This window comes from Podarcis bocagei, assembly GCF_964188305.1.
Source record: "Podarcis bocagei genome assembly, chromosome: 8".
Lineage (NCBI taxonomy): Eukaryota > Metazoa > Chordata > Lepidosauria > Squamata > Lacertidae > Podarcis > Podarcis bocagei.
This window is the reverse complement of record NC_138133.1, coordinates 23,762,271-23,788,924: the sequence shown is the minus strand read 5'-3', so window position 1 is coordinate 23,788,924 and position 26,654 is coordinate 23,762,271. Positions and strand designations below refer to the sequence as shown.

General features: G+C 43.8%; 1 protein-coding gene and 1 long non-coding RNA gene across 4 annotated transcripts in view; one reads left to right on the top strand and one right to left on the bottom strand.

The window, feature by feature from the left end:
- The window catches only part of LOC308594036, a 294,206-nt gene that overhangs the window by 87,581 nt on the left and 179,971 nt on the right, over positions 1 to 26,654 (top strand). The window lies entirely within an intron of this gene.
- The window catches only part of PHLPP1 (PH domain and leucine rich repeat protein phosphatase 1), a 163,582-nt gene that overhangs the window by 58,527 nt on the left and 78,401 nt on the right, over positions 1 to 26,654 (bottom strand). For all 3 annotated transcript variants that reach the window (XR_014011028.1, XR_014011029.1, XM_081206147.1), the window contains exons 2-4: positions 20,704 to 20,900; positions 14,873 to 14,998; positions 367 to 533 (exon numbers count right to left, since the gene is read on the bottom strand). Coding sequence is in view for 1 of the 3 variants with exons in the window: in XM_081206147.1 (XP_081062273.1) it covers positions 367 to 533; positions 14,873 to 14,998; positions 20,704 to 20,900 (490 nt within the window). In the remaining 2 variants the exon portion in view is untranslated. The remainder of the gene's footprint in view (positions 1 to 366; positions 534 to 14,872; positions 14,999 to 20,703; positions 20,901 to 26,654) is intronic.

Below are 26,654 nucleotides of genomic sequence, written 5' to 3'. Positions count from 1 at the left end.
CCGGCTAGGACAAAAAAAATATTATGTGGGCCAGCAACAATTTGTCATTTTCTTTGCAATAGTGATGAAATCAAGCACCTCTAGGGAAGATTCTCCACCCACTTTTGGCAAGGCCCTGTACCCAGAGAGGAACGCACCCACTGTTAAGATACTCTTGCATCAGTGAATTCCCACGACACCATCGTGTTATGTAAAAACTGGGCAAGGCTCTTTTGAATGACAGTTGGGGACGCCCAATTAGGTCCCGCGGAATCTCGAAAGAGAACAAAGCTGGAAGCTTCTGAGGAGCTGATTCAATCCATTCTAGACAACAGTGAAAAAACGGGAACACAAATCATTTTTTTGTTTTAGCTATTGTTAATGTACCTTTGTAGCTCGTTCAGTCCCCTGGCTGTGGATGGGCTAGGGTTCAGCCTTAGGAAGTTTTGCTTCAGATTGAGATGAGTGAGGTCCTGGCTATAGAAGAGGTTGGCAGGGAGATCCTCCAGGCTGCAACATGAGAGATCCACTGAGCTTATTCGCTGCGATGCAATCTACAACGAAACAAGGAACCACAACATTAAAATCAACGAAACGGCTTCTTGCTTGACCTGGGGCACTTCCTGTTGTAGTGTTATCTGCTATATCTTAATGGAATACCTGTTTATGTGAGTGAGTGAGTGAGTGAGTGAGTGAGTGAGTCAGTCAGTCAGTCAGTCAGTCAGTCAGTCTGTGTGTGGTAAGCCCATGAATATAGTAATTGGTCACCCCAATTCACGCATTACGAATACAGTACATTTTGCAAAAACATGCCCCCAGGGCCTGGAGAGTCCTCTAAACCAGTGGCTCCCAACCTTTTAGTTATGGCAACCCACAAGTCCAAATTTATTTACTATTGTGACCCATCAATTTTCGCTTGCATTTTAGCTGCAATTTTGCCTATGCACATTCAAGCAAAAATTTGCACAACTCTCCTATTAATGTGGAATTTGTTGAAAGATGTCAGAGTGCCTGTGCATCAGAGACAAAGCTGTAAGAATCACTCAAAACAACTCCCTGTATGAGCACTTTAGGGCAAACCATCGCTGGATCTGCTGCCATTGGTCATAGAGCATTTCCCAAGTGTTAAGATGCAAGACTCAGGCTTTTCTGATATTCAGTTACAAGTTTCAACAAAGTGTTATTTTTTGTTGTTGGCATATTATAAGAGTTGTCCATCATACCAGCACATCTCATCGGTTCAAAAAAAATAACCATTCTATTTATAAAGCCCACGACCCACTTGCCCAGGCTATGTGACCTACAGGTTGGGAAACTCTGATTTAAACCTCAGAGAAGGAAGAATGCAGAGTCAGGAAAGGTATACTTCCCCCTTTTTCTTTCCTCCCCCCAAATATCATTATTTTAGATTTCTAGCCTGTCTCTCAGGGTGAAAGAGAAACCTGGTGAAGAGGGAATATTCAGGGCAAAATAACAGAATCTTCACATACTAGCTAGTGAACTTGCTAATTGCTGGACACCTACAAGTTAGGATACAAGGATTCCATTCTCTGTGCATAATGAAAATACTGATCCAGAGAAAAAGGCTATTTCGGGAAGGTCAGCAGAGTATGTCCTGACTGGGGGAAAAGGAAACAAAGGCAGAAAAAGATAGCCCACCATGCTTGCCCCCGTCGCAAGGTTATACAGATCTTTCAGCTATTCATTCCAGCACCAAATAAAGCCATGCTGCTCACTTGACGTTTTTACTGCGGCAGCTTTTTAAAACCTCAGCTAAGAATATAATCAAACGAATCATCTAAATTGGACAGAAATGAAAAGGCGAAGTAATACTAATGGCTTTGCAAGCCGTACCCAGGGAAAACAGGCAGGAGTTCATTGCTCGGGAGAACTTAATGGCTGAACATTGGCAGTGAGAGAGGCTGGCTGGGTTTGACTGGGTTATGTGAAAAACAAAGATTCCCGAGAAGAGAAAACTTAATTCAAACTGCCCAAGTTAGAGAGGCATGGTCACAGGAACACTGAGCTCTAATATAGGGTATTTCAAGCACTTTTATATGTTTTATCCTGGTAATTCTCACAATAGATAGCAGTGTGAATGAGGTCAGCCTTAGTATTCCCACACTTTAAAGGAGGGTCTCAGAAGAGAGGTGGTGGCTTGATTCAGGTCTGTCTAGTAATAAACAACAACAACAACAACAACAACAACAACAACAATTTAACAACAACAACAACAACAATTTATACCCCGCCCATCTGGCTGGGTTTCCCCAACCACTCTGGGTGGCTTCCAACAAAATATTAAAATACAATAGTCCGTCAAACATTATGAGCTTCCCTAAACAGGGCTGCCTTCAGATGTCTTCTAAAAGTCTGGAAGTTGTTTTTCTCTTTGACATCTGGTGGGAGGGCGTTCCACAGGGCGGGTGCCACTACCAAGAAGGCCCTCTGCCTGGTTCCCTGTAACTTGGCTTCCCACAGTGAGGGAACTGCCAGAAGGCCCTCGGCGCTGGACCTCAGTGTCGAGGCAGAACGGTGGGGGTGGAGATGCTCCTTCAGGTATACTGGACCAAGGCCGTTTAGGGCTTTAAAGGTCAGCACCAACACTTTGAATTGTGCTCGGAAACGTACTGTAATCCTGGTCCGATAAATCATACTTATTTCAGAACAGGGCCAAGGAATTCATGACTCAGGAGATCGGAATCAGATTCTTCCTGGCTCTTGGCAACTTACACCGTACTACACAAGATTTCAAGTTACTGAGGTAGGGAGGTGGGACACTTCTACCCATTTATGGAGCAGTTGATGAAAGGAAAACCGTTCTCATTTTAGCTCCAAGGAAAAAGCAAGCAAGCAAGAACAAGAATTCACATTTCTTAAGGACATTCCCCACCAGTATAGAGAATTTTCACACCTCACACACTAAAAAGGCCCTATTTGAGTGTATGAATGAATGTTGTGAGATGATGGTCCCAACTGGGACTGGGAAGCAAGATAAAAACCAAAACAGAACAAAGGTTAGAAAGCAGAAGGCACAGCGCCTTTCAAGTCAAATACATGTTCCAGCCAATGCACATTTTCCATTTGGCAAAGAGATAGCGGAATATGCATGGGAAATCAAAAAGTGTGATTGCACAAGCAACACAGTTGAGCATTAATTTTGGGGGATGGGTATTATTGGGTTGTGGTTTTTATTTTGATATTATATATATATATATATATATATATATATATATATATATATATATATATGGTCATTTTTTTTTTTCATGCATAATTTTTATTGGTTTACAAAAATCAAAACACAGGACAAACTATATCAATACTCATATCAATTCACTAAAAGTAAAGAATAAGACTTCCTTCAGTCATTCCACGAATCGTCCAAAATAACAATAAACAATAAATCCGCGTTTCTTTGTTTGTAATGCCATAAGTCATTCTCATTCATCCATTTTCTTTTGGCATTACCCTTTACCTCTTACAGAGCACCTTTAAAACCCACTAGTGTTATCTGTTCATCGATTAAGCTTTCCAGATATTTCGTAAGACTTTCCCAATTTTTAACAAACTTCTGGTCTTTTGTATATCTGATTTTACCTGTCATCCTATCCATCTCCACATAATCTAATAGTTTGGATCTCCATTCCTCCGTTGTCGGTAAACTCTCTTGTTTCCAATTTTTAGCTATTAGGACCCTTGCTGCCGTTGTTGCGTATTGGAACAATTTGTAATCTTTCTTCTTTATCTCCGTTCCTACCAAACCTAGCAGGAACGCCTCGGGTCTTTTAGCAAAGGTATATCTTAACATTTTCTTCATTTCATTATATACACTCTCCCAGAACCCTGTAACCTTTCGGCATTCCCACCACATATGGTAGAAGGTCCCCTCCCTTTCTTTACACTTCCAACATTTGTTGCAAGATCCGTACATTCTGGCTAATTTAACCGGGGTCAAGTACCAGCGATAAAACATTTTCATTAGGTTCTCTTTAAGTGACACACAGGCCGTAAATTTAAGATGTTGTTTCCAGAGTTTTTCCCACTCTTCAAGATAAATGTTACGACCAAAATCTCTAGCCCAGTGTGTCATTACCACTTTGACCTCCTCGTCAGCTAAGTTCCAGTCCAGTAAATACTTGTACATTTTTGATAGTATTTTTATATTGTTCCCCAAGATCTCAGTTTGGAATCTGGATTTTTTTTCGGCGTAGCCTTTATCTTTGACATCTTTCTTAAACATATCATTTATCTGGTGGTAATGCAGCCAATCGTATACTTGGGATTTAACCTGATCATACGGCCTCATTTTCCACTTTCCTTCCTCCTTCATTAACAGTTGTTCGTAGGTTGCCCAGTTGGCTCCCATATTGATCTTTTTGATTGCCATAACCTCTAGTGGAGATAACCATTGGGGTGTTCTAGGTTCCAGCATGTCCTTATACCTTTCCCAAACCTCTATCAGAGGGCCCCTGAATATATGATTCCCAAATCCCTTGTGGCCCTTCTTCCGCCCATACCACAGATAGGCGTGCCACCCGTATCGGTTGTCATGGCCCTCTAAGTCTAGCACTTCCGTATCTTCTAATTTTATCCATGTCTTAACCCAGCACAAGCAAGATGCCTCATAGTATATTTTCAAATCAGGTAGGGCCATTTTTATGTTGATCTTTTCTGTGAACCGCCCTGAGACCTCTGGGTATAGGGCGGTATACAAAATTCAATAAATAAATAATAAAAATAAAATAATTCATTTTGCACTTTTCAAAAGCTGCGCTCATATTTAACCACCATCAATGAAAATTTGCTCTGTACAAATCTATATACTATTTGTGTATCACTCAGAAGGCAGCAGCTGAAAGCCCCACTTTAGAAGCCAATTCTAGAGTTTTAACACGGGCAGGAATTACGTGAAATGGGAAAGACAAATCTTCTTTGCTAGCCAACGAAACATAGCAGGGGGTGTGAACTAGCGTTTAAGGCATGGGTACGCAAACTAAGGGCCAGGGGCCGGATCCGGCCCAATCGCCTTCTGAATCTGGCCTGCGGACGGTCCGGGAATTAGCGTGTTTTTACATGAATGTGTCCTTTTATTTAAAATGCATCTCTGGGTTATTTGTGGGGCATAGGAATTTGTTCATATTTTTTTCAAAATACAGTGGTACCTCAGGTTACATACGCTTCAGGTTACATATGCTTCAGGTTACATACGCTTCAGGTTACAGACTCCGCTAACCCAGAAATATTACCTCGGGTTAAGAACTTTGCTTCAGGATGAGAACAGAAATTGTGCTCCAGCAGCAGGAGGCCCCATTAGCTAAAGTGGCGCTTCAGGTTAAGAACGGACCTCCGGAACGAATTATGTACTTAACCCAAGGTACCACTGTATAGTCTGGTCCCCCACAAGGTCTGAGGGGCAGTGGACTGACCCCCCTGCTGTAAAAGGTTGGTTAAACACAATAGAATCCTTCTGCTAAAAATGGTACCTGCCACCCCTGGTTTTTTGGTAAGCACTGCTGGGGTTTTTTTGTCTGTGTGTTTTTTAAAGCGCTGCCTAAGCAGACAGCGCTTTTTAATTGATAAACAAGGGTTTAAAAACCGTTAATCTAACAAATGAACTTGCTCGGTTTTCAGACCCATGCGCCCATTTGGAAATCTGTCATTGGCATCGCAAAATACCAATTAACAAGAGGGAAAACTGGGGATTTTCAGCACCCCACCCCCACCCCGACACCACTGCTATTCCAAACAGGAAATACATTTACGCATACTATAAACCAAATGAAACTCAAGCAATGTTCCAGCTAAACATCAGGAAAAACTTTCTGGCGGTAAGAGCTTTTTGACAGAGGAACAGTCTCCCTCGGGAGTTTGTGGACTCTCCTTCCTAGGAGGTTTGTAAGCAGAGATTGGATGGCCATCTGTCATGGATGCTTTAGTTGAGATCCCTGCATTGCAGGGGGTTGGACTAGATGACCCTCAGAGTCCCTTCCGACTCTACCATCCTTTGATTCAAATGTACAAAAACAGGCTACCCCCTCAGAACAAGCCATTGATTAAAGCCGTGAGAGCTGGACCATAAAGAAGGCTGATTGCCGAAGAATTGCTGCTTTTGAATTATGGTGTCGGAGGAGACTCTTGAGAGTCCCATGGACTGCAAGAAGATCAAACCTATCCATTCTGAAGGAAATCAGCCCTGAGTGCTCACTGGAGGGACAAATCGTGAAGCTGAGGGGCTCCAGTACTTTGGCCACCTCATGAGGAGAGAAGATTCCCTGGAAAAGACCCTGATGTTGGGAAAGTGGAAGACAGGAGCGCCTGGCGTGCTCTGGTCCATGGGGTCACGAAGAGTCGGACACAACTAAACGACTAAACCAGTGTTTCCCAACCTTTTTTGGGCAAAGGCACACTTGTTTGATGAAAAAAATCTTGAGGCACACCACCATTACAGCCCCGTGACGTCAGCGCACAGCGTCACGCCGGGAGGGACGCACGAAAGTGTAAGTTTCAATTTTTTTCCCTCCCCCTTGCCGGGGAACCTCCAAGCTTTGGGGGTGGGGGGGGAGGAGGCAGCAAAGCGAGGCAGGAAGGAGAGCGCGGCTTGGCTGGGTGAGCTTTGGCAGGGGCAGGGAATGAGAGCCGCGAGGCGGGTGCTGCGGACGGAGGCGCTGCCCGCCGAGCTCGCAGGCAGCCAGGCAGGCAGACGGCGAGAGCCCCGCGCTGGGCGGCCTCTCCTCGCCGCCGCCGCCCCGCCTCTCGCCGCCCGACTCGCCCGCCTCCCTCCAGGCAACATCTCGCGGCACACTAGTGTGCCGCGGAACAGTGGTTTGGAAACACTGGACTAAACAACAACAACAACAAATTTTAAAAATTGGGATGGGTAGGGAATCTTGGTTGGAGCAAAAAGAGATGACTAATAGCCCTACAGGAAACAAAGCCAAACTTTGAGTGGTACCTTTTCATGGGGGAGAAGGATTCCTCCTGCCCCCACAACCACTTTGGAGCAGGAAGGCAGGCTCAACCATTTCAGAGTGGGTGCAACATTGCCAACCACGGTGGTCCTAAGGTGTATTTGTAAAACTACAGGAAATCTGCGTATTATGAGCACCTGGGTGGAGCACTGGCAACTGTGTGGGTCTCAAGAGAGTGCCATTCCTAACGAGAAGTAAAGAGGAATTCAAGAAAGCCAAGAAATGCCATGCAAGTCTGATAGCAGAAAGAGGAAAGAATTGAAGCATGTTCTATTGCTAGCTTGCACTCTAAAGTGCAGAGTCTTGTAAATCATCATTATTTGAAAACCACTTTCTGTTCACCCACAGAAAGACAAAGTCATAACCACATCCTCTCTAGATAATTTCTGGGTACCGAGAATTATTTTGAGGACGGTGGCAAACTAAAAGCTATCCCGCCAGGACAGAAGTAACTCCATCTCTAGTCATAAATCTCACGTGACAAATCCAAGTTTCTTTGCATGGCGTGTAGAAGCACCAAAACAGGACAGGGAAATGGGGCACACTTCATCTTTCCAGAAAAGAAGGTTTAGAGTTCAGTTGGTAGAGCATGAGACCAGTGGCGTAGCGTGGGTTGTCAGCACCCGGGGCAAGGCAAGTAATTTGCGCCCCCTAACCCATGGATTTGCGCCCCCTAACCCATGGATTTGCGCCCCCTAACCCTAACCCCCAGATGTTGCGCCCGGTGCGGCCGCCCCCCCACGCTACGCCACTGCATGAGACTCTTAAGCTCAGGGCCGTGGGTTTGATTCCCATCGTGGGCAAAAGATTCCTGAACTGCAGGGGGTTGAACAAAATGACTCTTAGGTGCCCATTTGAACCCCTGAAATTCTGTGGCCTCTTAATTTTTTAAAAAATTGTGTCCTTCAGAAACACAGTTTGAAACCAATGCATCCAAAAACTACTACTTATCAAACCTTTATTAGGCATTGTGCAAATAAAACCATAACCAAAAACATGGTCGACAAAAATGAAAACTGAAAAAGTGCCATTTGCAAAAGTGCCAATTCTATACCTTGCCTCTGTTGCTAAAGATTCTACAAGTCATCTTCTCGGACTCCAACTCCCATTCTTTCTGACCACTGGCCATGCTGACTAAGGGAGTCTATCAATGTCTGAGAGATCCAGGTTCCCTATCCCTGATAAAAACAATATACTATGGTCCTACAGCTTGCCCTCCCACCAGGAAGATCAGGGTGGAGTACATAGAAGTTATCCCATTTTAACAATCACTACCTGGGTTTGTGGCCAAGTGGAAACCTGAACTCACACCTCTTTGGGTCAAGCGACTGTAGGACATTCCCCGACACAAAGTTGTGGTGGCAACAGATTTGATCTCACTGGTTTAAACTACGTAGGCTAAATAAAAAAAAACTGTTTTAACTGTCAAATGAAGGTATGTGGCTTTCTTGTCAGCATTCCTTTAAGAAAACATATATAAAACCTTGCTTCATAAAATCAGAACCTGTCAAGTCTTGTAAAAGCAAACATTACAATTAAGGAATTGTATCTCACATTAAACGCTTCTTTTTACATAAATAGCCAGGGAAACGGCCACAAAAATCACATCATTCAGTCCCAACTTTGTCTCCACGTTTCAGGCTCCTCAATAAAAACAGTGTCTAATTTAGGAGAAAGGAAGACCTGAAGACTTGCCACATTTTGTACTATCAGTTAATGGTTTGACAGATGACACATACCCTCCAAGAAACCCCTCATTAGTAACAGAGCTTCAGTATGGGGGACAAATTGTCTTAGTCCATTGCATTATAGAAGAAGAAGAGGAAGAGGAAGAGGAAGAGGAAGAGGAAGAGGAAGAGGAAGAGGAAGAGGAAGAGGAAGAGGAAGAAGAAGAAGAAGAAGAAGAAGAAGAAGAAGAAGCAGCAGCATCTTATAGGCCCCCAGAGGACGTCTAGATGTTGAACTTACAACTCCCATTACCTCTACTGGCCATGGTGTCTGTTATAGGAAGAGGAGGAAATCTAGTTGTGGCATGTAGCCTGCTATTAAATTTGACAGGTGTCAATCACATGCAAGCATTGCAAAGGGAAATCCTCAAACTGGTCCCATCAGTTATTATCCCAGTGACCTCCCCCTCAGTACTTTCTTTAACAAACTAGAAGGGTTATTCATTTAACCTATGATCATTTTTATGGTCTGCACCCCTGCCCAACTGTGAAATGATTTACCCTTGGGTGGGCTTTCCTCAAATTACAATGTATTGATATTCTCAGGCATGAAGGTGAACCTTTTCTCTCCTGCAAAAGAAGAATTGTTCACATGTTCCCAATAAATTTGCCAAGACGAAAGTTCACTGTCCCCTTAACCTTGAGTATCTGCAGGCAGCACAAGCAAACTCCCATCTCTGTTGCAAGTGAACATGAAGCAAAAAAAAAGAACTGCACTGTTTGAAGGCAGCATGTTTGTGCAATGTAAGGAATATAGATAAACTGTATGTAGCAAGACCCAAACGATTATTACATCAATGGCAGTTTGGCTGGAGAAACAGTTTCTAATCTGTGTGCCCCATCACGGAGCTTGTTAAAAGCTGGGAGTGTGGAAATGCATCTCTCAGTAGTAAAAGATTCACCATTCACCGCTTTCAACCAAGGATGGAGTCACTTCCCTATGGGGACCTCAATACCATTTAGATCCAGGAATCATATGGGCAGGGCATACCTTCAGCTTAGCTCCTTACTATCCCCAAAAAACCCCGAAGATCATGGCCACTGGGCCCATCACCTCCTGGCAAATAGAAGGTGAAGAAATGGAGACAGTGAAAGATTTTACTTTCTTGGGCTCCATGATCACTGCAGATGGTGACAGCAGTCACGAAATTAAAAGAGGCCTGCTTCTTGGGAGAAAAGCAGTGACAAACCTAGACAGCATCTTAAAAAGCAGAGACATCACCTTGCCAACAAAGGTCCATATAGTTAAAGCTATGGTTTTCCCAGTAGTGATGTATGGAAGTGAGAGCTGGACCATAAAGAAAGCTGATCGCTGAAGAACTGATGCTTTTGAATTATGGGCTCTTGAGAGTCCCATGGACTGCAAGAAGATCAAGCGTATCCATTATTCAGGAAATCAGCCCTGAGTGCTCACTGGAAGCACAGATCCTGAAGCTGAGACTCCAATACTCTGGCCGCCTCATGAGAAGAGAAGACTCCCTGGAAAAGACCCTGATGTTGGGAAAGATTGAGGGCACAAGGAGAAGGGGGCGACAGAGGACGAGATGCTTGGACAGTGTTCTCGAAGCTACCAGCATGAGTTTGACCAAACTGCGGAGGCAGTGGAAGACAGGAGTGCCTGGTGTGCTCTGGTCCATGGGGTCACGAAGAGTCGGACACGACTAAACGACTAAACAACAAAATCCAAAGCTTGCCCAGTCAGAAGGTAGGAGGGCAACCACAACTCACAAGCACCAAAACCATGTCATTGCCCATAGGCTATGCATAATGTTGCTTCAAAACAATACTGGAACAGCAATGGAAAGCACCCACAGAGAAATAGCCCTTACACGGCTGCAGATAACTTATGAATCAGTGTTCATCCTTGGTTGACTCAGCCCTGAGTGACCACGTAAAGAGCACCCATCAGTTGTCTTCAGCATAAAGAAGTGTTCAGAGTTTAGCACAAGAATCCATTACATGAACTTGCCAGTGACATCCTATAAGGAACAGGTGGTCTGCATACCATATGGTGTTTTCTGTTGCTGTTTAAAACACCACAACTGCAATGTTATGTTCACTCTGATCCTGCCATTGGTCAATCTATTCTGGTAAATATGACCAGGCATGTGGTAAATTTAAAACTCTTTAGTGTTCAAAGAGCAACGTAGCTCCAAGAGCACTTCTTTTCTTCTAAGTTCCAAAACGTTCTCCTCAAAGTTCTGCAAAAGAAACTCTGATCTATCTTCAATAAGACTGTCGCACCAAACTAGGGAAATACAGTGGTACCTCGGGTTACGTACGCTTCAGGTTAAATACGCTTCAGGTTACAGACTCCGCTAACCCAGAAATAGTACCTCGGGTTAAGAACTTTGCTTCAAGATGAGAACAGAAATTGTGTTCCGGCGGCACAGCAGCAGCAGGAAACCCCATTAGCTAAAGTGGTGCTTCAGGTTAAGAACAGTTTCAGGTTAAGAATGGACCTCTGGAAGGAATTAAGTACTTAACCCGAGGTACCACTGTACTGATTCCGGATTCCAGCCCCACAGAGGTCTATGAATGCAGGCTTCCCCTTTTCAGACCTCCATCCTAAGCACGTGGTAAGTCAATCTTGCAACCACAGGCAACGGCACAGCTTCACTCCCCTTTGAATCATGTGGAGCCCCTTCACACAATTAACACATGAAGAGGGACTATAAAATAATCCTGTTCTAGTCCTGCAGTTTATAGATGTGAATACATACAAGCATGTAGAACTGGATTGGGGAAACTTCAGCCCTCTTGATTTTGTTGCACTACAAACCCCATTATCTCTGATTCTTGGCCATACTGGTTGGGGTCGATTGGAGCTGGAGCTGGAGTCCAGCAATATCTGGACCAAACAATTCCCCACTCTGATCAAGGACATGGCAATCCAGGTCTAGATACCGTCTCCCCCCCAAAAAAATCACTCCCCCCCCAAACACATACGACACTTTCTCCCCATGTCCAAGTGTTCATTAAAAAGTAATTTTTAGAGATGACACAACTACACACAAATCTCAACATTTCTCTACACAGTCCAATAGCTCTCTAAATATATATTTAGCAAGAAAAGGAACTGGTGGGGTGGGGACGAGTTTCAATCACTGAACTGTATTCACTTACGGCACAAATGCAAATATACACAAAGGGATGGATTCTAGAACAGGACGCATGTGCGAATAGCAAAGCCATGAACCACAAATATATGTCAGTCACATTCGTGGCAACTTGCTCAACCTCCTTAAGTTTCATTCGTCCCCCCTAACGCATCTCAACTCATGTATACAATACATGGGCCTGTGTATAATATTTGAGCACTAGGTAAGAGGAAGGCAGGGAACCTTCTTATGAGGAAAATGAAGGGGAGCAGGGCTTTTTCTCCAATTCCAACAGGTGGGCGCCATTGCCATTGTAAGAGGACAAGGGAGGCGTCCATGTTGAGTTCCGGCACCCCTTTTTCTAGAAAAACAGCACTTAGGGTGAGCCTAGTGTTAACCACTGACATACAGTCAAGATGTACGTAAAATTATGAAACAAAGATGAAATAAATATATCTCAAAACAAGTAAAATAATGAAATAAAGAATGAAGAGGAACAACAACAAGCAACCATCCTCATCCACAGTCAATGGCCTCAAGTTATTGGGGCTACCACTTCACTACACATTTAGGGATCCCAGTGCTGTTCAACAACAGGGCAAGAAGTGGTTCCTGCGGCCTTCCCTAAAGGTGAGCAGAAAGAGAGATTTAGAGGGCACTGGGGTGTCTTGCCTTGTACTAGCGGACAAATTGCTGAATGAATTCCCATCTCTCTCGGAAATGTGATAGGTGGCTGCAGATTACTCATTATTGCCGTGCACTTCCTATGCACTCCCAGAACCCCTTATAACTTCCAGGCCCTGTATAAAAAGGTCAACAGTGTCTTAATACTGTAACAGGAATGGAGGGTTTCCAAGTAGTTGAATGCACACTGTAGTAAGTTACGGCTGTCTGTATTGACTCTCTATTCACCCATCACAAAAGAAAAAAACTCACGGGGCAAGAGACTGAACAGAATTACTAGACAGCCTCCCTTTTCTCCTCCTCTTTCTGCTTACAACTTAGACACCCACAAACTTAGACACCCAAATCCAACAAACCACAAACATTTCGATACTATCAAGTCATTCGTCTTAAAATGTCAAGTCACACGGTCACCACACAATCCAACAGAATTTGTGGGAAGCACAAGCGAATTGGCTTGCATGGTTTTGCCAAATCCTGGGCTCTGTTGTGGTGAGCAAGTTTATATGGCATCAGCATGCAAAGAAAAGAAGATGTCAACTGCGACTTGCATGGAGATTTGAGCTTACACTGGCAACTTTCCCAACGCAGCTGAACAAAGAGTAAGAGAAGGCACAGGGTGGTACGCAGTAATCTCATGCAATCAGTAGTTTTTTCTTCTTCACTCAATCTTCCCCATACTTCTAAACTTTTATTATTTTTATGCTGCTTCACTCTAATTTAGATCTGCCTTAATTTCCAAGACAAGCTGTTGGAAATAAGGAGACAACTGCTCTCCCAGAAAGAGGATAACCAGAACTAATGAGCAGCTTTCATTTTGGAGCACACAATTACAATCAAGTTGAACGCGACAGTGAGGGGAGGGGAAAACCAGGGGGGGGTCTCTTGTGTGGCTGAGGTGCTTCCACCTGGCACTACTTCTACTTGTTCAGTTTGCAAAGGAAGAAAAGGAAGCAAGCAGGCAAAGTGAGAGAGGAAGAAGACGGGAAAACAGCAAGGATACACAGGCCACACAAATGTCACATTAAGACAGCTGCCACCATTGAGCTTCTGGGAGTGAGGGAGTGAGTGAGTGTGGTGTGTGTGCGAATGCACCATTAAGTTTCCACATGTAGAAGCCTATTTCACATTGAAACAGTCTAACCGTCTTAAACCGTCAACTGTAATCCTCTTGATTACAATTACAATGTGTCATGGAAAATTATAGGAGTGTTCCATCACAACGCGCCTCAGGTTCAGAATTTGCTTACTTTTGTACACAGTAGGCTAGTACACCCACTCATAAACCCCTCTCTGCCTTCCTTCCAGGCAAACTGGAAGCATCAATGGCACATTCCAACCATTGGGGGGACAACCACTCAGTGTGGGTGCAACTTGTATGAAACAATCTCAGTGATGTTTTTGTGCTGATTTTGTCCTCATATGTTATACACCGCCTTGAAATGTTTCAATAAAAATGCCGATTATAAATATGCAGATAAACAAACAGAATGTTGACAGGAACCACCACCTAAAGTCTGTGAGAGTGTGGCACTCCATTTGCTACTACTTCTATTATTAATAATAATATTAAATGATCAACTGCAGTCCCAAGGCCGATTGCAACAATTTAAAATACAACATTAAAAACAACTTAGAGCAGTGTTTCCCAATTAGCTGTTTTTCAAAGCCGAAGCCATGGTCCTGTTACTTTTGAAAATTTCAATAACTCTATGGTAGTTTTTGTTATGTGGGTGGCGCCACAGACCCTCCGGGGTCCATGGACCACCAATTGGTAACCACTGACTTAGAGCAGGCATGTCCAACAGGTAGATCGTGATCTACCAGTAGATCCCTGAACGGCTGTGGTAGATCACTGGGTCCCCAAAGAAGTTCAGAAAGTTTGCCCTGCATGCTAAGAAACTGTGCTTTTCCTCCTCTCAAAAAAAAGCTCAAAAAATTTGACCTGAACCCCCCAAAATGGGGTAGATCACTGCCAGTTTGAGTAGATCGCAGTCTCTTGGGAGTTGGCCACCCCTGACTTAGAGCATTTGGGCTGGGCCTATGTAAATTTTATCAAATTTGTGGCGGCAGTGGCAATAAAAAAAGAATCAATCATTCTCCATTGGGGGGCGGGGAGTGATGACTACAGTCAGAGCTGCACATACAAATTGCTGCCTGGCTGGAATAAGCTGAAGTGGTACAGCAGTTAAGAGCATGAGCTGGAAAGTCCTTCCACCGTACCCCTCCTGGGCGGCCTTAAAGCAGCATTTGTCTATCAGCTCCCACCTGCTGCCTGTAATAGGAGGATAATAGTGTTGGTCAACGTTAACTTGGAATTGCCCACACCCATTTTGTCAATAGCGCAGGTGGTTTTTGAACAATATACTGGGTATTATGAATAACCGGAAGAGTCCAAAGCTCGTCTTACCTTTGAAGCTTGCCGTAGCCACCGCAAGTACTCAGTGAAAGTGTCGAAACAGATGTAGTAACTCTGGCTCTGCGGTCCAGAAGAGCTAAATGCTAAACAGTGCTGGTGCTTTTTAACTTCTTCAACCTGCGTTTTTAGGGGGAGGGGGGAAAGGATTGGAAAAAATACAAAACCCAATATGAGTATATTCAGCTATTTTTGATTAAATTGCTTTACTGTGTATTTCAATTAGGGGTAGTTATATTTTTAACAGATTGGTTTTATACTTGCTATTTTGCTGTTGGCTTTTGCTTGTGAACCATCCTGACTTTTCTTTTTGAAACGAAAGGCAATATTTAAATACTAACAATACTTTTAAAAGATGGAAGCGGAGCCTCTGAATTAACCAGCAGCGGTGCTAAACTAAAGGGTCCTGCAAGGATTTCCTCCTGTGCAGCGGGACTTCCCCCCAATCTTCTCCCCCTGCCCTCCTCCCCAGATCTGCTCCAGAGGGTTAGGGAAACCTCAAAGAAGAGATTTAGGGGGTGCACAGAGTGAGGGAGATGGAGTCCCATCAGAGAAGCAGAAATCCTCACTCTTGAAGGACCAGAGCTGCTTTGCATCCAACCTAATCAAGACTCAAAAAAAGACTCAAAGACTTCCAGTATGACAGAAAAGCGATGTGTACAACATTTAACGTTACAGTTCCCAGAGTGGCTATGTTGTTGAGGCCAAAGTAAGCCAAGAACGCCATCCTAAATCATCCAGACTCCATTCATTTGGACTTGTTAAGCGTAAGAGTTTTCAAGATCCACATAATTATGCAAAAATGTTTGATGCCATGCAGGCTGCAATGCTATCCCTATTTACCTGGAATTAAGCCCCACTGAATACAATGGGACTTCCTTTTGGGTAAACCCTCAAAGGATTACACTTGTCAATTTAGATACCTCTATGAACCAGGAAGTCTTAGGAGGCCAAGTGGGTCTGAAAGTACAAGGTCACAGTTCTTAATACCTCGTTTCAGCTTTATAGCAAGATCTTTTAATTAGCAAGTTGTCAACACCATTCTGCCTCTTAGATTCACCACACCCTTCTTGAGGGAAACAGAACAGCTGATATGCAAAACTGCTGGGGTGCATGAACTATAGCGTGTGCTGCTAATGTATGGGGTGGGGGTGGGGAATGCTGATAAATCTGTTGCAGAGAAATCTCAATAAAAGGTTTAGTTGGTGCTTTTAAGTGCCTTTACAAGATACATTAAATACTCTTGAACATAGCTGTCAACTTACAGATTTGAAAATAAGGGACCAGCAGCCTCGAAAATAAGGGGTCAGCAGCCAAAATAAGGGATTTTTCGAACACAGGTATGTTCAGCTTCTGAGCCCCTCCGAGCCAAAGGCAGAAAACCCAGCCAGCAGCCAAACGAAGCCTCAAGCGGTGGTTCCCACAGCGCAGCAACGCGGCAAAGGGGATGCAGCAAGGAAAACCACCGTCACCTCTCCGCTGGGAAGCACTGAGCAAAGGCGAGTCCCCAGGCAACGCGACCGATTTGATCGGCACAAGGCATGCAAGCTCCACCCCCCCAGTCATTCTTAAGACTCCTTATTGGGTGAGCAACAGAGCCAAGCAACACAGTTGGAGCCTTCCTCCTCCCTGGCCGGCAGGCAGGGAGGGAGAGGAGCTGCTTCCTTTGAAACCCGGGAAATTTAAGGGACATCATCAATAAGGGACAGCGCTGGGATAAGGGACTTTCCCACCAAATAAGGGACGGTTGATAGCTATGCTCCCAAAAGAATTTTGGCTTTCCCCCTAGTTTCCAAAACTGCATAAAACAGAGCTCTATCCTCTCCTAAAGCATTTGTTTAAATGAACAAGGTTTCCTGCAAGTAAGAGTTTTCTTCCTACATCTTGTAAGACTAGAACCATTTTTAAAATAATAATTTAAAAACCCCCGAATAATTTCCAGGGAAGACTCAAATGTAATGTGTACCCTGTAAATCTTTCCAACTAAAGCAATTTAGACCTACCCATAACTATGGAGGACTGTTTTGACAAATCACAGAGCTCCACACATCGTGAAGTGTCAGGGCACATCTACATGTTTCAAAGAACATGGACTGCCTCCAAAGAACAGCTGTTCCATACAGAGTCTTCCCCTCCACACACCCACAACTCAAGTTATGCCATGCCATTCTGTACGAGTTTGCACACATTGCTGGTTGCTTCTGGCAGGGAAACACTGTTGTAACAACTAGATTTATTAGACTTGCAGAGAGTTTGAAAGAAACACTAAACACAAGGGTCTGTGGGGGCAGATTTGTTCTCCTTGGTGGCAGAAAAGGGGGTGGTGAATTCACGTGTTTGTGGATACAAAAAAATCAGATATCTTGGCAGTTCCCTCGCTGCAAGAAGTGAAGTTACAGGGAACCAAGCAGAGGGTCTTCTTGGCAGTGGCACCCACCCTGTGGAACGCCCTCCCATCAGATGTCAAACAGAAAAACAATGACACCACTTTTAGAAGACATCTGAAGGTAGTCCTATATTGGGAAACTTTTCATGTACAATGCTCTGTTATGTTTTTGTATATCCTGTTGGAAGCCACCCAGAGTGGCTGGGGCAACTGAGTCAGATGGATGGAGTACAATCTATTATTATTATTATTATTATTATTATTATTATTATTATTATTATTATTACTGCTACCTATATTCTGGACCCAAGTGAAGGTGCTAGTATACAAGAGTTTTTCACAGCTTAAGTCCTCTGTATGTGAAGAAGTGAGTCATACACCTTTGCCAGCCATTACAGATTTAGTTGTGCTTAGGCATTTAGCACACACTTTTGCTGTGAATCAGGCATCGTTGGCCCAGGCTAACCCTCTGGGAGAAGTCAGTGCACTCAGGGTTCATTCTGCCCTTGGTCGTCTGCAGAGTGTATCTGCTTGTTCATATCACCGACAGAGGGTAGATTGACCCTGAAGAACAGTATGGGACAGGTGCTCCTGTTGCAATCCCATCAATCATGACTTTTGGCCATGCTAACTGGGACTGGTGGGATACCAGCAAAACCTGGAGTCCGCAGGTGCCCCATCCCTGTGTTTCTAAGGAAACACTTAAGCAACTGTATTTCTAGAATGGCACCGGTGTGGATGCTGGGAGCTGTGGTTCTCATTACCAGCTGCCAGCCAATAAGGGTTGTAGTTAGCTAAACCCTGCTTAGCCCTGTATACCCAAAGGAGCATCTCTACCCCCATCATTTAGCCCGGACACTGAGATCTAGCTCTGAGGGCCTTCTGGTGGTTCTGCGAGAAGTAAAGTTACAGGGAACTAGAGGGAGGGCCTTCTTGGTAGTGGTGTCTGCCCTGTGGAATGTTCTCTCATCAGATTTCAAGGAAATAAATAACTATACAACATTTAGAAGACATCTGAAGTCAATCCTGTATAGGGAAGTTTTTAATGTTTTATTATGTTTTATATTTGCTGGGAACCGCTCAGAATGCGTTTGGGGTATTTAATAATAATAATAATAATCCTAGAAAGAATATGCAAGGGTATGTGAGGAGAAGGAAGAAGATGTGGCCAAAGATTGGAAGTTGTTAAGCCAGATGTAGAGAATACAGTGGTACCTCGGGTTACATATGCTTCAGGTTACAGACTCCGATAACCCAGAAATAGTACCTCGGGTTAAGAACTTTGCTTCAGGATGAGAACAGAAATCATGCTCCGGCGGCGCGGCAGCAGCAGGAGGCCCCATTAGCTAAAGTGGTGCTTCAGGTTAAGAACAGTTTCAGGTTAAGAACAGACCTGAGGTACCACTGTACAGACTAGTAATAACAAAATGCTACTATTTAACACAGTGATTTAATGACCATTAAGGCTGCTGTGTTAAATTTCATTCAAGTCCATAGGTCTAAATAATAAATAATAATAATATCTTTATTGTCATTGCCCCCTCTCGGGGACAGATTAAACACATACATATCGGTGTAAACTGACTCATGCATTATAGCCTTTATCCAATTCAGTATGAGTTGCTGTTTACACACTGAAGCATACAAAGTAGAATTAATTTGCCAGTGTGGGCTGCCTTGCAGTTCCTGCTAAAACTTTTAATAAATTCTATTCACGCAAATAATTTAAAAATAGCTACTACTGGGATGTGACCGCTTCTAGCGAGAAAGATGGTCTATCTGAATTGTTCAGTTGTACTGAATTGGTTATTTCTGTCATTCCTGGATTTCTTTCCTTCCCCAAAACCAAAAGCAATACAAAAATTAAAAGTTGGATGAAAGATACAAAACCTTTTTTCTTTCTTTTTTTGCCAAACTTTAAACAAACCTTTGGGCAGCTGTTTTGCAAGACTGTAATTCTGAATGCATGATTCCATTTGCCCATTAGCAGCCCACTCAACTTAGTTTGCCAGGACTGCTCAGAAACAACAATTTCACATGCCTTTTGAAAACCAAGATCTACCCAAAGATTCAGAGAGGGTGTGCAAGGAAGGTGTGCAGAGGTATAAAGGGAAATATTAATGGCTGGAGAGCACAAGACGGACCAGCAGATACATTATGTATTTCAGGGCTTTACAACCCAATTGACAGTTGAATTCTTAAAAGTTGCTTTGAAAAAATGAAACAATGCGAACATATGCAACTTGCATGTGTAACAAGAAATGAAGTAAGCCAAAGAACGAATGAAAATAAGTATCCTCACTGCCTTCTGCAAAACACTGCTTTTTTGCACCGGAACGCTTGCAATTACCACCAATTCGCTGAGCACAACCAAGACAACATTTTGCCAGCAAGCTCTTGCCTTCAAGGTGATTACAATCTTGCAAAGGTGAAATGCTTATTTGAATTGCTCATTTGATTCTTTATCTAGCAATTTTAAAAAATTGACTGTGGTGGTGAATGAACTGCACAGTATGGCTGGGACCCTGACCGTCAGGTTAATTTGGTAGTGTTAATGAGATCACCAGTTACTCATAACACAACCTCTCTCCTGCCATGCCTATAATACTTTAGAGCAGGCACAAGGAACATGTGGTCCTCTCTTAGATGATGCTGGGACTCCCATTAGCCTCAGACAGCCTGGCCAACTCCCAGGGATCATGGGAGTTGTAGTCCAACTACTTCTGAGAGGGCTGCAGGCTTTAACAAGGAGTTCCTTAAGATGAAGCTAGCCTAGTGACTTAACTGCTTTCTTAAGCCTCAGAGCCTCTTCAGCACAGAGAGGAACAGAGTTGTCAAAGCAGTGGCAGAAAACAGGACGCCTCTGTTATTGACTAGGCATGATAAGAACACAACGATCCTCCGACTCTGTCGGGTCAACAGAGCAGTGTGTTTTGCCTGTTGCCCTTCATTGTCAGGGTCAAAGAGTTGCTTGTTCAGGTCACAGCTCAAGACCCCCCCCCCCCAACCTGGAAATCAACTCAAAGATTCTGGGCTGGAAAATAACGGCGCTACCCATGACGCCAACCCATTAAACATTACATCACTAGGCCGCCGTAAGATCAGAAGGTGCCGTTTCCAAGGCACAATGATGACGCACAGACTTTTAGACAGTATTATGGCAACAAAGCCTCTGCAACGAAGAGTCAGAGATACACAGAAAAGAAATTAAAAATGCAAAATGAACATGGCTTCTTAAAGCAATTCATGTACATAATTTAACAGAACATGAAGAGGAGAAATAGTATAGTGCAACTGAAAATCTCACCACCCCACTCCCATTAGGATCCAAATGGAAATGCTGTGTAGCCAGATCTACGCCCAATGGGAAACTTTTACAGGATCTGGTTAATTATTTCCGGTATACCATATATGCAGAGTAACCGAGTGATTCACTTGCCTTTCCACCGATTAAGGGGAGCACATGCATCTTTCCAGTCTGGCTCTCTTTCACCGATGATACAATTAGGCACGTCCCACAAAGGATAACTTGGCGTCTTGTCCATCTGTTGACCGGCAAATGCATTTTCCCTTTTCGAACATTGTACATTCCTGAGAGCTGAATCCGTTCAGAGTTGCCAATGCTGTGGGGCTTTCCTGAAATGGAAACAGCAAGCAGCTTTTATCAGTAAAAAAAAGGAAGCTTTCCTCTTTCAAACATGGCTCAAAAGGCGCAAGACAGCGAGACAAAATGAAGGCCGTCGTGAGAACCCGCAGGTTCACAGGGCCCTACAGCTTAAAAATACACAGCAGTTTATGGAGTGGGACATTTTGATTTCTACAAACCCAATCCCATGAACAATGGGGGGGGGGAGGTAATCTATGCACACAAAATAGTCCCATGAACTCCAGGACTTTGCACAACTGGTTTCTCAATCTGCATGAGAGGATGGATGTCTTGGACCACATCAGAACCCCAGGAGATGGCTCAAAGACTGAAGGGTCAAAGAAGCAGTCCTCTGGCTGTGATGCCTACTGTTATTCTTAATTATATTTGTTACCTGCCTTCCACCACAAACTCCCAGGTCTGATAACCCAAGGCCAACCTTGAACGATTTATTGTTTTAGCTGGAAGCTACCTGGACCATATTAAGACACAGGTAGGTAGCCGTGTTGGTCTGGACATAAATCTGACGTCAGAAGCCAGTAGGAGAACACTTCAATCTCCCAGGACATTCAGCACAGGATCTCAAAGCAGCTGTCTTATTACAAAAGAAGTTCAGATATCGACTTGAAAGAGAAGTTGCTGAATTACAACTTATTACTAAACTGAAAACTATGGAGAGACCTCATATGAATAGAGATATTGGATTCTTGTCTCATTACGTATACTAAAGCTTTTTTTGGTCATCTGCATACCATCCCTTGCTTTTTCCTGTAGGACTAATTACAGTCGTCAACAGATTTACCATACCCATTGAATCAATCACCCATCTCCTACTACCCTTCTGAGAAAAACCCCACCCTCACACTATATATAAGGGTCTGGTGACTTCTGCTTCAGTGTATCTGAAGAAGTGCGCATGCACACGAAAGCTTATACCCAGAACCCCTTTAAAGTGCCCCAGGACAATACCCTGTGGGGTAAAGACCAAAGGTTGCACACACTAGAATGCAACAGTGATCTGCTTTAATTGCTGTTACAGGATCTGCAGGAGATAAGGGTAAGACGCTATTGATTAACAACAGGAAGCCACCCACAGTGAATAAGTGGATTTTGTTTGGCAAGCAATTTTCACTCGCTGGTGTGGCTTAACATTCACATTCATAGAAGCCTTTGAAGCCTAACAGGTGATGGCTACTTACCTTCCTTCCCCCGCCCCGCCCCCCCCAAAATACTGGCAGTACTGATAGGCACAAAGAGATGCAAGCTTTTTGGGTGCATTGTTCACCCTGGCCTAGCAGTTTCCCACTAGCTTACTGTTTAAACTACTATGGGCTGTGTGTCCTCAATATTGCAGGGTTGCATATGTTCAGTTACTAAAGGGAGATAACAGCAACCATTTAATCTCTACCCCTCCTTCAAAAAATACTAAATAAAACCAAATGCACAAAAAACAAGCAGCATAGGCAGTGAACTCTTTTTTTCCCCTCGGCCAGAAAAACTTGAGAATTGCATGTCCCATTCAAAACCAACATCCTCCACATTTCCTTATTCAAAGGAAAGCAATAACAAGTGGACAGCTCCTACTGTTGTTGTTTTTTTTCCAGCTTGCAGGCAAAAGTAGAGAGTTAATATCACTCGTTTTGTCTGCACTGAAGTGGTCAGAGCTGGAATACTTTTTGCTGCCCAAGTTATAAAGACAGGACAGGAATGTTAGGGGTCTACTTCAGGCAATATATTTTATTTAGAGTGCTATTAAAAGAGGAGCAACTTAATTATTTCTGTTATATGCTTTTAACTAAAGGCACCAAGAGAGCTGTCTTTCCAAGCTGACCTACCCTATTTGGGGTTTTTAAATACACTCATAATTCAAGTTATTGATTCTCAAAAGGAAATTGAATATATCCACTCCTGCAACAGCCAGTACCTAATCCCAACAAATCACCCTGCAGTCGTAATTCGGGGGGGGGGGGGAGGAGCAGCCAATGCCAGAACCAGTAAAGGAGCAATGACTCACTGAGATTTCTTACTTTCTGATGGTTAAAACAGAGCAGCCATGAAAATGAGTAAGACGTGGCTGACTCATTGTCCAGAGCACAGATGGCGCTAGAATCAGCGTTCAAAATTTGCCAGGCGCTGGGCACATTTTGCACCAGGCTATCAGTCACTTAAGGGATGCGGGTGGCACTGTGGGTTAAACCACAGAGCCTAGGAATTGCTGATCAGAAGGTCAGTGGTTCGAATCCCCGCGACAGGGTGAGCTCCCGTTCCTGGGTCCCAGCTCCTGCCAACCTAGCAGCTCAAAAGCACATCAAAGTGCAAGTAGATAAATAGGTACCACTCCGGCGGGAAGGTAAACGGCATTTCCGTGCGCTGCTCTGGTTCGCCAGAAGCAGCTTAGTTATGCTGGCCACATGACCCAGAAGCTGTACGCCGGCTCCCTCAGCCAATAAAGCAAGATGAGCACCGCAACCCCAGAGTCGGCCATGACTGGACCTAATGGTCAGGGGTCCCTTTACCTTTACCTATTAGTCACTTGCGGGATGAGGGTGGCGCTGTGGTCTAAACCACTGAGCCTCTACTAACTGAGCTAGCAAAGCGTGAGACTGGCATGTGCTAGAGTTCTCCCACTCTACATAACAGAGTATTTATTCCTTAGATGGCTCAAAGACTGAAGGGTCAAAGAAGCAGTCCTCTGGCTGTGATGCCTACTGTTATTATTAATTATATTTGTTACTGCCTTTCACCACAAACTCCCAGGTCTGATAACCCAAGGCCAACCTTGAACGATTTATTGTTTTAGCTGGAAGCTACCTGGACCATATTAAGACACAGGTAGGTAGCCGTGTTGGTCTGGACATAAACGGACATAAATCTGACATCAGGAATCACAAGACAGAGAAGCCAGTAGGAGAACACTTCAATCTCCTTGGACATTCAATACAGGATCTCTCAAACATACTCATCACTTGTGGTACAAGATGGCAAGAAACTAATTCATGTGGTGCTAGGGGGAAGGGGGCTGAAGTTGTACCAGAAATACTGTCTTCCCCTTTATTCCTTTTTTAACCAGTAGTCTTTCTTTGCATACCACAGCAGCTACTGAACAATGAGGTCTGCCATTACATTACTTTTAAAGCATCTTCCTCCACAGGTAAGCCAACTTTAGATTGTTGTCAAAATAAAAAAATTCCTTCCAGTAGCACCTTAAAGACCAACTAAGTTAGTTCTTGGTATGAGCTTTCGTGTGCATGCACACTTCTTCAGATACACTGAAACAGAAGTTGCCAGATCCTTCTATATAGTGAGAAGGTGGGGAGGGGTATTACTCAGAAGGGTGGTGGGAATGGGAGATTGGCAGATAGCTGAGATGAGCCTGTTGACGACTCTTAACGACTTTAGATTGTTCTCTCTCTCTCTCTCTCTCTCTCTCTCTCTCAAACAAACACACACCCCTCAGGATTCAGGCAGAAGGTTATGTGAAGTTTATAATTTCTTTTCTACTCGCTCCGTTTTGAAATTCAGCAAAGGGTTTGTTCCCAATACCTACACAGAGAGAAAGTGTAATTCATGTTGGCCCTATTGGGTGCTACTTGACTGAAAAGGTGAACTATTAAGTACTTAAAAAAAAAGTCACAGAGGCATGGCAAGAAGGCTGATCTAACCCCATGGCCAGAACAAATCCTGGGCAGTTACAGATGGGTAGCCGTGTTGGTCTGCCATAGTCCAAATAAAAAAATTCCTTCCTGTAGCACCTTAAAGACCAACTAAGTTAGTTCTTGGTATAAGCTTTCGTGTGCATGCACACTTCTGTGTATCTGAAGAAGTGTGCATGCACACGAAAGCTTATACCAAGAACTAACTTAGTTGGTCTTTAAGGTGCTACAGGAAGGAATTTTTTTATAAATCCTGGGCAGTTAAGCAGCCAGCACCAGCCCCACTGAATTAATTGAACGGCATATGAGAAAACATTCATGTTCTGGTGGGAATTTGGTTTATTTCAGTGCCACATGCAAAAGTGACCCCAGCTGAATGGGCACTGAAAACTTTTTTACACTGGGTTACCCAACTACAATTCCCATCATTCCTAACCCTTGGCTACGCTGGATATTGCTGAGGGGAGTTGGAAGTTGAAAAACATTTGGAACTCCTGGAAATGAAAATGATGGGATTTAAACTCTGCTAATTCGCTAGCAACTAGTGCTTAGTATTGTTACAGAACTTGGGGGGGGGGTGTTTCCCCTAAACGCTAAAATGAATAAATGCTAGGATTTGGGGTTATTTGCGATATGAAAGGAGAATATAAGCTGCAAAGGAATTCCTGGGTAGCCTAGCCAAACTGGGGCCATTAAGAGAGTCATTAACAAGACAATGGAACTTCTTGCACCAGGTGTGACCAGATTTCAAAGGTTGCCAGGGTAACAACTGGGGGGGGGGGCTTCTGGGAAGTAGGAGGAAGAAGGGCTGAGATCCATATTGGAGGAAGACACAAAGAAAGGTTCCCTGCACTGATTTGAGCCATACTGTAAGATCTGGACTCACTCCATGCAAACTGAAGGTACAAATAGGCGTATATACCCTATTTCTTAAATCACAATAGTCTCTGCTGTGTCATCTATTCTCCAAAGGGACACCTGTGACCCCATGCGCTCTGGACACTGCTTGGCGGGGAGAGAGGGGTGAGCCCTGGGCTTTTGTAAAAGTATTAACTGTTGTGCCTTATCTGAAATGAAAGCAAACTCAAATATATCACCTGATTTTTCCCAAAGAGCTGTCTTTTTAGAGAATTTATTAAAGCAGTTCTGTGCCTGTCTTGCTCTCTTTTCTCTAAAAAAAAAGCTGAACTACAAACTGAAAACCAAGTTTTATTGAGACTTCACAGATCAGAGAACTGACACATGGACCGCCTTCATTTTTACGTATACACATCCACTTTCACAACTGCCCTTCAGAGATTTCTTCTTCTTCTTCTTCCCTGTTGCACTGTATAGTATACGTCATAATGCAAAAGCAATCTATTAGGTCATAGAAAAACGAAGCTACTGAAAACTGAATTGCTAAATGGTGAGAACATGTACAGTTTGGATTCTAACACATGATGTGTGCTCTCATAGCAGAAAAATGTCTGCTTGGAAGGGACACTTATTCTAAGAGATGCTTCATTGGATCACAACATGTATGCACGTTTGAATTAAAATAACTTAAATAGCATGAAGATCAAACTGCAAAAGGTGGCATAAGCGCCACGTAAGAGGCTTAATGCAGCTTATGCTCAAATTGATCAAACAACCATTATGGGCACTAATGGAAGGAAGAGGCAAGCTGGAATGCCTTGGCAATCGCAGGGACAATGCTGACTTTCCCATGAAGTGCTTTCAGGAAGCATAAACATGGCTGTGCAACTTATGATCCAGAGGCCATCAGCCATGGATGAAGCTGACCTGAAGGCTCCATATACCTCCCGATTTTGCAGCTTTACTGGTGCTGAAAAACAAGGGGGATGGCCTCTCACTTGGCAGGCTGCAACACAAATTGACAGAACCCATATATAGCAGAAAAACACGACATAGGAAACGATAAATCTGCCTTATACCAAGACATGCCATTGCTCCATCTAGCTCAGTATTGTTTCTGTACTGACTGGCAGGCGGTTGCAGACAGGGGTGTCCCGCCCCTGGAGATGCCAGGATGGAACCTGGGACCATTTGCATGCAACGCATGTGCTTCACCTCCAAGCCACAGCCCTT